This window comes from Rhinolophus ferrumequinum, chromosome 12 (genome assembly GCF_004115265.2).
Source record: "Rhinolophus ferrumequinum isolate MPI-CBG mRhiFer1 chromosome 12, mRhiFer1_v1.p, whole genome shotgun sequence".
Taxonomy (NCBI): Eukaryota; Metazoa; Chordata; class Mammalia; order Chiroptera; family Rhinolophidae; genus Rhinolophus; species Rhinolophus ferrumequinum.
In genome coordinates, this window is record NC_046295.1 from 19,001,907 (window position 1) to 19,015,360 (window position 13,454).

Below are 13,454 nucleotides of genomic sequence, written 5' to 3' on the forward strand. Positions count from 1 at the left end.
ATTCTAGGTAGAGCCCAGAATATTTGAATATTTCATCTGAATATTTCAGAGTTCCTCAGGGGGCCCTCATGTGCAACCAGAGTTGAGACTCATGTTTTACACTTGTCATTTGTTCTTCATTTAATCACAGTAGTCAAATGTATTGCATTGTTCTTCCAGTTACCCCATCCTAAAAAACACTTGGGGTTGAAGCCCTATTTAAATATCCCCATTTAATCTTGTGTAAGCCACAAAACTAAAGAAGAACTTGGTTATGCAAGCTGAACTTTATTAGCTGTACACACTCTAACCTAGTGCATCTCAAAGCACGGTCAGTAGACCACCTGTACATCCAAACCTCTTATTAAAATGCAGGTTTCCAAGCACGTTCCACACACACACGTACCAAACACTCTGAGGGTGAGCTGCTTATGCACTGTAAGCATTGAAAACCAGTGCTGGTTTCTAAGCGGTGCTGAGGGCTCCCTTCCTCTCCTGCTCCTACAACCATCACCAACTAACTGATCAGGAAGAACACTAATATGTCCGGGCCATGGAATGATTTTATTGAACAGATGAAGGAGATTTAAATCTCTTACATTCTTTCACTTGTATTTGCACTTGGCTTGCTCTCATTGGATTGTTGTTCCTTTAGAATTGTTCTTTGGTTCTGCTCTTGGCCTTTCTATTGTCCATAGTGGACGTGGTAAGATGAACTTGGTGCCTTGGGGCTTAGAAACATGCAGACCTTTTGCCTCCCAAGTAGGAAACACAGGCAAGGAGACATGATTAAGCCACTCAAGAACCCTCTGGTCTATCCCCAAAGGGTTCCTTGCAGCTCATATGTGATACCGTTAAGCTCCCAGGGGCTCAAGCAGTATTTCTCAAGTGTGAAATGAAAATTAGACCAGGTCTTATATTAATTTTTGCTCCAAAAGACGCATTAGGGCTTATGTTCAGGGGATGTCATCCTGAAAAAAATCAAGCTAGAGCTTATTTTCCGGTTAAGTTTTATTTTCGGGGAAACACGGTATATCCGTATCACTGAGCAGCCAAATAAACATGCTGATTCTGAATCTCACACAAAACCTACTGAATGAATGACAATCTCTGGCAAGTGGGCTTGAGAAGCTGTACTTTTAACAAGCTCCCCTGATCGTTCTTACGCACAGGAAGTTTGAGAAACTCTGAGGTCCAGGTTCAACAAAGAGAATACCCTCTCTAAGCTCCTTCAGGAAAGTCACAGGAACCAAGGGAGCCATTAGCTAACATTTCAGGTCTTCCCATCTCCCTCTCTTCACTCCCGTACTGGCATGAGTTATGCGATTCAGTACAGACTCAGTTAAAATGACCACATTTTCTGATTTACTATAACTGAAATTAGTCAATGCTTAAAACAAAAAAAAGTGAGAAACACTTAAACCCCAACTGTCTACTAGCGGAGTCCTTAATATTCTAAAAATACAGATTAGTTTCACGGCCAGAAAGCTTACAATGATGTTTCATACTACTTCCATTTTAAATTGATCCTACAGCATAACCAGGGCCCACCTCTCAGTGGAGTTCTCATATCCTTTTCATGCTTTCAAACACAGCTCATCAGTTGCCTCTCCAAAGCTGGGTGATATTGCTAATCAACATGTGGCAAAGAAGGCTCTAAAACAGCGTGACAATTTTATGCTTGACTCAGGTAATCATAGCTCTCTTGAGAGAATCTGCTCTTCAGGCTCACCTCTCCCGTTTCTGCCATCCACAATCCCCCTGGAGGAACTTAAGGCTCTTATACACTCGATTACACTCTACTGATTTATAGTGCCAAACAGCCATTCACATAAGGGCTCTCCATAAACATTACTGGATATGCCAACTTAGGTGATTGATTCTGGACCTCTTAATGTGCACCAATCTAAAGACAAACCTTATGTAGCCAATATGATTTCAGCTCCTCAAACTAGGCTCCTGTCCACACCCAGCACCTATTATCTTTTGAAAACAAGACCCCACTTAGAAGACCGCACTACAGGAGAATATGAATTGCAAGCAGGAAAACAAGAGAAACATGACAGAGGACTGAAGATCTCACACACGCAGTGAGAACAATCAGTATGAAAATGAGAGTAACTCTAATTCATTTGCATGATAGAAAAATTTCCTTTCACCATCACCTAAACCAGGGCTTCTTAAACTTGAAAGTGCCTCTGAATTACCTGGGAAATCTTACTCAAATGCGGGCTCTGATTCTGGTGGTCTGAGAGGGGTCCGAGGTTCTGCATTCCTCACAAGCTCCTAGGCACTGCTGATGTTGCTCACAGGTCAGCTACTTATAGTGTGGGCGCTGCTGGGGGTAGGGGGGGTGTGGGGGGGGGCAACAGAATCAGCAACACCTGGGAGCTTGTCAGAGAAGACTGGAGCCCACCCTAGACCTAAGGAAAGAGAATCTGCCCTTCAACAAGGTCCCAAGTGATTAGAATGCATATTAGAGAGCAGCTCAGGAACCATCTTGTACTCACTGTGAATGAGAATCACCTGGGACCATTTTAAAACTACAAATGACTGGGCCTCACAGCAAGATTCTGATTCAGTTGACGAGGTGTATTTGATTGTTCCTAGGTTCCAAATCCAGGTGGTTCTAAGGAGCAGGGTTGAGAATCACTGAATTAAAAACACCCCACACGGTAGAAGAAAATATGGAGCAACCACTAATGAGTGAGGAATTTCTTTTTGGAATGATGAAAATGTTCTAGAACTGATTATCGTGATGGTTGCATAATTCTATGAATATACTAAAAACCAGGGGAAGTATATACTTTAAATGGGTCAATCGTGGTGTATGAGTTATATGTCAATGAAGCTGTTACATAAAAAAATAAAAACTTCAATAGCTTTCCTATTTTGAAATAAATAAATAACCCCCATTGAACAACAATGAAATGAAATTATTTTCTGTACTGGAACTTTGGCTCAAGACTTTGAACTTCTTTTTAAAAAGAGAAAAAAAAGCAAAATATAGATGTTTATGTGACTCATCTAGAAATATTCAGATCTGTTCCTCTACTCCTTAGGTTCAGTTCTGGTCAAGGTAATGCATGCAGGAGAAACCTAAAATGAAACCTTGTATCTCAGGGGGCACCACTATGTTAAAAAAAGAAAAAGCATTATCAATTTGGAAAAGTTTACCCTGCATGCCCCAAGTTTCCACAGAGTTTTCAAATAGCAGATAATTTTTCTTTTGCTTTCCCTATTTAAAAATAAATAAATGAGTTAACAAATACACTAATGAGTTAACTAATTAATTGTACCACATTCTTCCAACTTTTCTGTATGTTTGAAAACATTCAAAAAACATGTTAAGAAAAAAATATATAAAATGCAAATCTAACCTTGTTAAGAAAAACTGTCTTAAGGGAAAAAGTCCAAGATGACAGAACAGAAAATATATATAGTTGACATATAACTGTGTAAATTTAAGGTGTACAACATTCGTACACACTGTATGAATACATTTCCCCCACAAAATAAATAATAATCTCGTAAGTGCTCTATTGTCATGGGTATTGAGTCATGGCAAGAAAAAGAAGGGGCTGTTAAGGGGGAAGTAATCAATAAAGAAATATTGGAAGTGCTGAGAGGTTAAAAAAGACCCCCAATTTTTAACATATCTAAAAAAAAGAAAAAGAAAAAAATTGGCTTAAGAAACTTTCGCTAACATACTCACAAAAATAAAACAGATCATAAATAGCACTAAAATTTCAGGAAAGATCATTGTAATATATGAAACACCGTATACTTATTCTCAAAAGGAAAGCAATATAAGTATACGTAAGTAATAGGCACCACTCGGCATTTTGGACAGACTCTCTCACAGCTTCTGATTGCGGTGGTGTCTCAAAACTGCAGGTGCTGTAGGCTCATGCCAGCGAGGGTTCACAAGGATCTGATTTACTTTCCCTGTTGAATTGCCACAGCCCACATAAGCCATTTTCCCCCATGACCCAGCTCCCTTGTTAATGGCCCCCTTTTGGAGGGGGCACATTCTGGATGCATCACGGAACAGAGTTCCAAGGACAATCCACATTGGTTACACGGCATCCTCTGGGGTCCTCTGCTTACTAGGTGGGAGCTCTTAGGAAATGGCTCTCTGAGAACTTCAAGGCAATGGTTAAGGGCACCTTCACAAATAAGTATGATGCCTTCCCTTGTCCAAACTCCCCCAGAAAACCCAAAGCATTTCACTATAATAGTTGCTGTGTGTATTTTCTTTTTAGAATAATTCTACCATGTTACATTCTATACTGTGTTTCCCCGAAAATAAGACCTAGCCGGACCATCAGCTCGGATGTGTCTTTTGGAGTAAACATTAATACAAGACCCGGTCTTATTTTACTATAACATAAGACCCGGTCTTATATAATATAAGCTCCTAACTACTATATATGCTCCTAACTACTGACCTTGCCCGGGGTAATAACCGTTGACTACTCTCCTATTATTTTCTCGGTGAGGAAGTTTACCCTCCTGCTTTAAGTACATTTGCTCAATCTCTGTTGAACTAAACAACTGTCCCTTAATGGATTAGCATGTTCATAAGCATGTCTTAGTTAATAATTCATGCAATAAATAACATATTTTTTAAAGAAAGGAGAAAAGGCTTACCTAATACTATATATATCCTGAACATTCTTCTCCCCAGCTTGTCCTTCCTTCAGAGCTTGCATTTGTAATAATTTCATAATGGCTTTTATCAAGCCGTGTGTATTCCTGTGAAAAAATATAACAGTATATTAAATGTTATAAACATACAGTAAATATTCTAATGAGAGGCTTAATCCTACCTTTTTACATAATTGAATACTTGCCACCCACGTTGAACAGTAGCCACCCACAAGCACCCAGCTCATCCTACAGCACAGCCAAGAAGAGGCCAACACGCAGACAGCTCCCACCCAACACATTTAAAGGAGAAGTAGAGCCAAAGAATCAAACCACCAACCCATCAATCACCTCCCTACACACACTGGGGGGGAATCAATCAGGAAAAAACAAATATTAGCCCATATAACTGCAGGCAATGACCATGCCTGTTACCCATACCGAATAATCAAGTCCTTCCATTTATAAATATTAGCAGACCATGAATTATTATTCCAGACATATGAATAACCAGACATATGAAATGAATCAGCCATTCAAAAAAGTGGGCCAAGGGACCAATCAGAACAAATAGCCCCCATTAAAATAAAGTAAATGGGAGTGGGGAATAGAACTTTAATTTTTTTTTATTCCTCTAAGAGGAATAAGGAATAACAGGATAATATATCAAAAAGAAGAATAGCCTGCCATTCTTGTTTTATTTTTTCCTTTTTATTAATTTTTAATTGTGAAATGGGTTTTTTCCCTCAGCTTTAGGCTTTACTGAGGTAAAACTGACAAATACAGTTATATTTTAAATGTAATATATGTACTATACATTGTGAAATGATCGCCATAATCAAGTTAATTAATATATCCATGGCCTCATATGGCTACTTTTTTTTTTTTTTTAACTGCAATAGCCAGGAGAGAACCACAGTAATGCGAGTGAAGTAGGATTTTTGCCTCTCTCTCTCTCTAGCTCTGCCTCTACCCAATTGTGGGGCAGGAAAAAGACAGGGGATACAGCAGGAAGAAGAGCAAAGGAGCCATCAGTGGTCCCTCCCCCCATTACAGGTTCCCAGTCAATCCACATTCTCCCAGTTTATGGTAATATCTATTTCTAGTTCTTTACTGATGTTCTATTTTAATTTAATAATTTTGGAATATATTTGGGTACATGGTTAAATAACTGTGGTATCACTCATTGGTTTTTTTTTTTTTGGTGAGAATATTTAAGTTCTTCTCTCAGCATATTTCAAGTGTATAACACAATATTGTTAACTATAGTCAGCATGTTGTACATTAGCTCCTCAGAACTTGCATCTTATAATTGGAAGTTTTTGCCCTTTGGCCAACCAACCTCTTCCTGTTTCCTACACCCCCGACATCCACCCACCCCCTGGCAACCACCATTCAACTCTCAGTTTTATGAGTTTGACTTTTTTTTCTTTTTTTAGATTCCACACGTAAGTGATACCATACAGTATTTGTCTTTCTCTTTCTGGCTTATTTCACTTAACATAATGTCCTCCAGATTCACCCATGTTGTCACAAATTACCCTGCCCTTTTTAAATAAGGATCTCCCTGGGAACTAGAAAGAAATATTAGAAATTTAAAACAAAAAAAAAGTAATTATAGTTTAGTCTTGGTTGTTGAAATTTAGAAGCACCTATTGTAAGCTAAGTACTCTCCTAAGTGCTTACCATGTATTATGTCATTTACTATCCAGAATATAGTAGGTTACAAATCACTGTTAACCTTATTTTGGAGCTAGGACAAGACTTGGACTTAATCAATTGATATCATTTGGTGCAATTATGTGAGGTGTTATTGAGTGTACTATTTTTTTGGCATTTAAAGTTTTCCAATTGACAAAAGATTTGGCACTGTTGTCCAATATGGTAGCCAACTGCAACATGTGGCTACTGAGCACTTATAATGTGGCTAATCAAAACTGAGATGTGCTAGAAGTATAAAATACACGCTGGATTTAAAAGACACTACATGAAGAAGAATGTAAAATGTCATATATAATGTTTTATATTGATTACATACTGAAATAATATTTTTGATATATGGGGTTAATATAAAACACATTGTTAAAATTAATATCACCTGTTTCTTCTTACTTTTTAATGTGGCTACTAGAAAATTTTGAATTATATATGTGACTCACATTATATTTCTATTTCCCAGCACTGCTGAAGACACTCATATGGTTTAGTTCCTAAGTAGATTCTTTGGTGAGCCTTGAGGTTTCCCTTGCAGTTGAAGCATTTTCCACAATCTATAGGACAGTACGTTTCCTCTTTCATATGCATCTTCTTATCACCATGCAATGTGCACTTGTGAATCTTTTGTGACAGGTATCACACGTGTACGGTTTCTCTCCTGTGTGGATTCTCTGGTGAACGCAGAGGTCTCAACACTGCATGAAGCCTTTCCCCTAAGAGTCTCTCTCCTGTGTGTGTTCTCTGATGGATGTCAAACTGAGATTTAGCTTTATCTCACGTTCCCTATATTGTTACTGTGTCAATTCCATGGTACTTTATTTTGCCCAACCATATGGCCAGTTTATCCCACTATGATTCAACAAAAATTAAAAAGTAAATTTTTAAAAAAATTGGAATGAACTGTAGTTGTTTTAGGAAGATCTGATTGCATGGTATCTCTTTGAGCCCTTTTCAGGAATAGAGGTATTGCCTTGTGTTCTTCCTTTGGGACGGCTCACATTCTTCCGACAACCTTCTGTACTGACAGAGTCTCTAGAATCCTCATTCTCTAAAGCTTAGGAAAAAGATATCTCAATATCCAAAGTTTTATTATAAATTCCTTTTTTGCAATTCTTTACACCCATTCTCTTTTACAGAATCAAAACCATTCTGCAGCTGAAGATCCTGAACTTTAAGAAATGGTATCTTCCATTATACCCTCCAGCTCTTCACAACACTTCACTCTTTCTTTTACAAAGACCTGGAGATTCTTCCACACAGAGGTCATAATTGTTCTATAACCAATTTATCAAGAACCAACTCCTGGGTGTTAACATCTGGATTCAGTCACAGAGGGCAGAGCCTACAGAGGATTCTCAGGAGCTTCAGTACAATCTGACTCCTCAAATATATACATTTCCTAAAGCTAATTCACCAGGCCTCGGACTTGCAGTCTGTCTTTTGGAAAGTTAGTTCCTCAAGATGATACAAACCCCTATGACTCTGACCCAGTCCTGTGCATTGATGTTGTACAAGACCATGAAATCTCAGGTCTATAGCTGTACTCAGCAGATAAATTCTCATCATCATTGAATGAGTAAGCAGTTCCCAGATTGCAGTATCTGAGACAGACTTATCATAGGAGGCTGACTCTACTTTGCAGTGGTGAGAGGATCGTTACGTGTTCAGAGGCATCCTTGTCTTGTAACCTTCAATGTTTATGCAACTAGAAGCCAGCTCCAACATCTGACTTAAGCTAAAATGAGTCCATCCATATATAGCTGGAGAAAGTCCAGGCCCCAACTAGTAACTACATAAGGCCACTCCCTGGGTCTAATGATTAGTTTAAATGGTACTCATTTTTAGACGATCAGTGTTAATTGAATTTCTGAGTGAATTTCTTCCAAGACGTATGGATTCATTAAGTATGGGCAGACCTCAGAGATATTGCGGGTCCGGTTCCAGACCACCCCAAAAAGCGAGTATTGCAATAAAGAGAGTTGTAATCTTTTTGCTGGTGGAGGGTCTTGCCTTCAATTTGTAAAAAAAAAAAAAAAACCACATTTGTAAAGCACAATAAAATGAAGTATGCCTGTAATCCATTTTTTGTACACGAAACAATATTGGTTTGCCTTATCTAATGATTTGTCACATGACTAGTTTTAGGGAGGACGAAATCAGACCTATAATTTTTAACCAACATGGGTCACTCACCCATTCATGAAAGCAGTGGAATCCCAGAGAAAAACACACAATTCATATTTGTATTGAATTCCAGAGATTTTACAAAACCACTGAGGCTGACAAATGAGCTCATATTTTTAACCTTTAAGTTAGGTCTTGCTTAGTTTTATTTGTGGATCCAGATTTTACTGTGGGGATAACTGAGTCCTTACTGTATTTTAAGTGAGTGTAGCATAAATAAAATACACTTTTCAAAAGATATGGCATCAACCAAATCACATATACTAGCAGATCCATTCAAATAGTAATACATTTGCCTTAAATTCAGTTGAATAAGTATTTAAATTATTTAAATATTTCAAGTGGGTTGAAAGGGATGGTTTCAGATTTTTATATAAATCCTTGCTTTGATTCTAATTAGCTAGGGAATGTTGGGCAAACCACTTAATATTTAACTCCTAGGAGTCTCAATATCCTCATCTGTGCAATCTAGAATCATGGTAATAAGCCCAACTCTTGTGTTGTTCTAAAGAATAAAGAAAAGTATGTCAGTAAAGTATCTGGTTGTTTTTTGTTTTGTTTTGTTTTTCAAAAAGTTGTGATAATCTAATATGTGTAACTTTACCATAAATACTGTAATGTTTTTTACTTTTTACAAACACCAACGTCAGAGTTGATTAATGATGAAGCCTGGGATGTGCCTAAAGCTATAAACGCACCCGAACTCCTAGTATTTTCCATCTCTCCTCACAAAATCCTCTTTTTCTTGTTTTCAAGCCATTGTTACTCTGCACCTGTGATCTGCTCTTACAAAACCAAAAATTTTTATTGAATCTATATGATTGCCAAAAGAGGTTATAATAGTTTGAATAGTGCTGAAAATCAAAATAATGAATTAGAAGAAAATATAACCACTGAAGGTGCAAAAATCAAAAACAGGATAAAAGAAAATTTGACTGGACATAACTCTTCAAATTGAAAGGGCTATCAAGTACTAGACAAGATACGTGAAAAAAATTAATTGCTGACATTTCTCAAATCCAAAGACAAAAATAAAATCCTATGAACTCTTAGATTTTATGAAATAAAATCTGTAAAATAAAGACCATAAAACTGACATATCATTTCTAATTTGGCATCAAAATTCTCATCCACAACACTGAACGAAGCAATATATGTAGAATTATAAGTGAAAGGTTTATATAACTTTACAAATTTAAACCTACCCCCCAAAAAATCTGAGAGGAATATATGAAAACAAAACAAATATTTTCAGGAATAACACTTTGAAACTTTCTTAAAGTCCTCCAGTTAAAAGATAATGCATGATGAGATATACTAAAAACCAATGAGTTGTACACTTTGAAAGGGTGATTTTATAATATGTGAATTATATCTCAATAAAGCTTTTATTATTTTTTTTAAAAGTAAAGCATAAGAAAGAATTGAAAAAACGGAAAGATGTAGACTACAAAGAACTTTGGTCAGAATGAATACCACAAGAACTCACAATCAAGTGTAACATTTTTCAAATGTGGCTATAAAGATTAAAACAATTGTTAAAAGAGAATTTGAAGGGGAAATGTAAAAAAGATAATCTGTAACTAAAATTCCAGATATGTTTAGCAAAGATAGTAGGGAAGATTTTCAGGGGAGAGAAGACAAAAAATTAATATAAGAGATAGTCTGAGAAGAAACATTTACAACATATATGACAGAGAAAGGATTCATATCCATAAAATAAGAAAAGCAACAAAATAAGGCAAATCATATAATAGAAGCATGAACAGAGAATATCGATATGCAAATAACAGAAGAATAAAATTCATAATATCCAGTGTTGATGAGTGAATAGGGAAATAAGCACTTTATGTTGAGCGTACATTGGGTAAGCCTTTATGGAGAGCAATTTAGCAGTATATCCATAAAAATTTTTAATGCACATACCCTTTTGCCCATAAATTCCACTTCTAAAAACCCATTTAAAAAAAACCCTTACGTATACCCAAAAGAAGATATTACACTGTATTTTTATCTTATAAAATGGAAGAAAAAAATACATGTTTATTAATAGAGTTAAAATATGATAGATCCATATTATAGAATACTCTGTGGCCATTAATAAGGAGGCAAAGAGATCTAAGGAAAAACATCCAACACATATTAAGTGGGAAAAAGCAAGTTTTACAACAATACACATGAATAAAATATTCAATTTTAAAACTCTCAGAATGTATGCAATTATAAATACTTTTTTATAGGTCTAGAAACAGGGCTCCAGTTTCACTGGAATTAGCTGATCCCTGATCCCACATGCCCGGATTTGATTTCAGATCACCCTAGCCTTCTCTAGATTCCAGAGAGAACCAAGACCAAGATCTGCAGGAACCTCTGTGACACTCGACTAGCCCAAAGCCTTTCTAGCACTGCCAATTCCTAGTTTTCACCAGGGCCCAATAAGAAGGTGAATTTTTTAAAAAGAAGAAAAGAAAGAGAAGGTAATATAAAAGTTTTATTGCTTACTACTTTTTCTATCTACAGGTGCCATTGTGTGAGTTTTCAAAGTATGCACTACTTTTATGTTTTTGTTACTGAAAAGGGGAAAAAATTATAATCGCAAGGTGAGGAAGAACACTCCGAACACAAATAGAAGATTAAAACTGATCTCCTCGATAGGTAGCATGAACATAAATTTAAATAAACAATGAAATAACCACAGTGTCTTTTTTTTTTTTAAAAGACAACCTAATTTTTTTTTTTTTTTAATTGGGAAAGGGGAACAGGACTTTATTGGGGAACAGTGTGCATTTCCAGGCCTTTTTTTTCCAAGTCAAGTTGTTGTCCTTTCAATCTTAGTTGTGGAGGGCGCAGCTCAGCTCCAGGTCCAATTGCCATTGCTAGTTGCAGGGGGTGCAGCCCACCATCCCTTGCGGGACTCAAGGAATTGAACTGGCAACCTTGCGGTTGAGAGCCCACTGGCCCATGTGGGAATCGAACCGGCAGCCTTCGGAGTTAGGAGCATGGAGCTCTAACCGCCTGAGCCACCGGGCCGGCCCCCACAGTGTCTTTTATTAAAACCTGTCTTCAGCCACAGTTTAGCACAGACACAAAAACATGTTAATTTGAGAAAGTAGACTTCTGAAGAACGTTTTTAGGAACTGGATTTAGCCCTCAGACAAATGGGCTGCCTCTGTTTGAGGTACACAGATACATAGAAGAGTTATTTAACAAATCAAAGACTTTAATCAAGGCAGAAAAGATCTGATTAGATACGTATTATGACTAACAGTCATAGTATAATGTGTTCAGGGGGTATCATTACAAACAAAAAAAAAGAAAAGAAAAAAGCGTATCTAGCTGCCTACTAGATATTCTCACGTCAGTGTCTGGATTTTGCTTCAAGTTTACCATGTCCAAAACCAAACTCATGCTTTTCCTACACACCTGGTCTACTTGTTAGGCAAGCCAGAAATCAAGGAGTCACTGTTGACATATCCCCTTCAGTCACCCTCAGATTCAATCCACCTCAAATGCTTCACCCCCTAAATATCTCACACATCCTTTTATTTCCTTCCATCTCTAGTGCAAGCAATCATCATCCTTCACCTGAACTACAGCAACAACCACCTAAGCTGTAACCACTCTATTTGCCTACCGTAAACCGAACACTTTTAATGTTATCTTCTTATTGAAGCCGGAGTGGACTATCTGAAACCACTGGTACCCACTAGATAAACACTTCAATAGATTCCCTCTGTATTCAGAATAAAGACCCAAACCCTCAAAAGTAGCCATTATGGCCTGCATTGTCTAGCCCGTACCTACGTCCCCAGCTTCATCTCAAACCACTCTCCCCTTGCTCTTGGCATCTTTCGGGGCCTACCTACTAGCACCTTCCCTCCCTCCACAGGGACATGACACATGCTATTTTCTATAACTGGAAAGTTCCACTGTCTCTTATTTGCCTAGATAAGTTCTACTCATTCCTCAGAATCATCTTAGGTGTTACTTCATAGGAAAGCTTTCCTTGACCTCCATTATGAGGTCAAACGCCCGTATTAAAGGGACTCCCAGCACAGTGTGCTTGTCTGAATGTAGTTTAATACGTAATTATGCAACTATGATTCTGGCAGTCTCTCCCTTAAACCAAAAGTATCGTGAGTGTAATGACTATGTCTGCTTTCCTCACCATCATATCACAGCACGTAGCACAGGCAAATTATTCAATAAATATGTTTAATCACTAGATGGATAGAAGAATGGAAGACACCTAAGGTACTGTCATACTTGGCTACAGAGCTGACCTCTGAAGGTATTTTAGTTTATTACTAAACAGATATAAATGGTATTACTAGTTGTGGTTACAGGCCTTTCACTTTAGGGATTACACATTTAGCAAATGAGGGAATTGTAAATACTAGGAAGATAAAATTAATATGATACTCTTTATATTATCAAGCAATGTAATCATCCTGTTGGGAGAAGAGAGGCGGGTGTTTCTTTTGTTGGAGTTTTTTTTTTCCAACACATCCTAATCCGTGTACTTACAACATTAAAACCAATGTAAGACTCCTGACAGAATGAGTAAAGTAAAAGATAAATATTCAGCATGGGAAATAGAGATTTCACAACTGTTAAATTTACCACAATGAAAATTAACTCTGCAGAGAGTCTTAGGAACACTAGATGGATCGTGTCACTTCATATCAGAGCCGCTGCAAGAAGTCCCCTTTGGAAGATGCTATTTTCTTTCATTTCCTTCCCTCTTAATTAATTTGTTGTATATGAAAACCATTAAGCAACTGGACTTCTTAAACTTAAATTTCTATCTCTTTATCTATCTATCTGCCTGCCTGCCTGCCTGCCTGCCTACCTATCTATCTCATTCTCTTTCTCAAGCTGCTTCTAAAGAGAAGGTCCAAAACAGACTCAAAAATAGTGAAAAC

General features: G+C 37.3%; 1 protein-coding gene across 1 annotated transcript in view; it reads right to left on the minus strand.

The window, feature by feature from the left end:
• Positions 1–13,454, minus strand: part of FOCAD (focadhesin) — a 272,571-nt gene that overhangs the window by 217,634 nt on the left and 41,483 nt on the right. Inside the window, exon 5 of the mRNA XM_033123525.1 lies at positions 4,633–4,737. Within this exon, the coding sequence (XP_032979416.1) occupies positions 4,633–4,737 (105 nt within the window). The remainder of the gene's footprint in view (positions 1–4,632; positions 4,738–13,454) is intronic.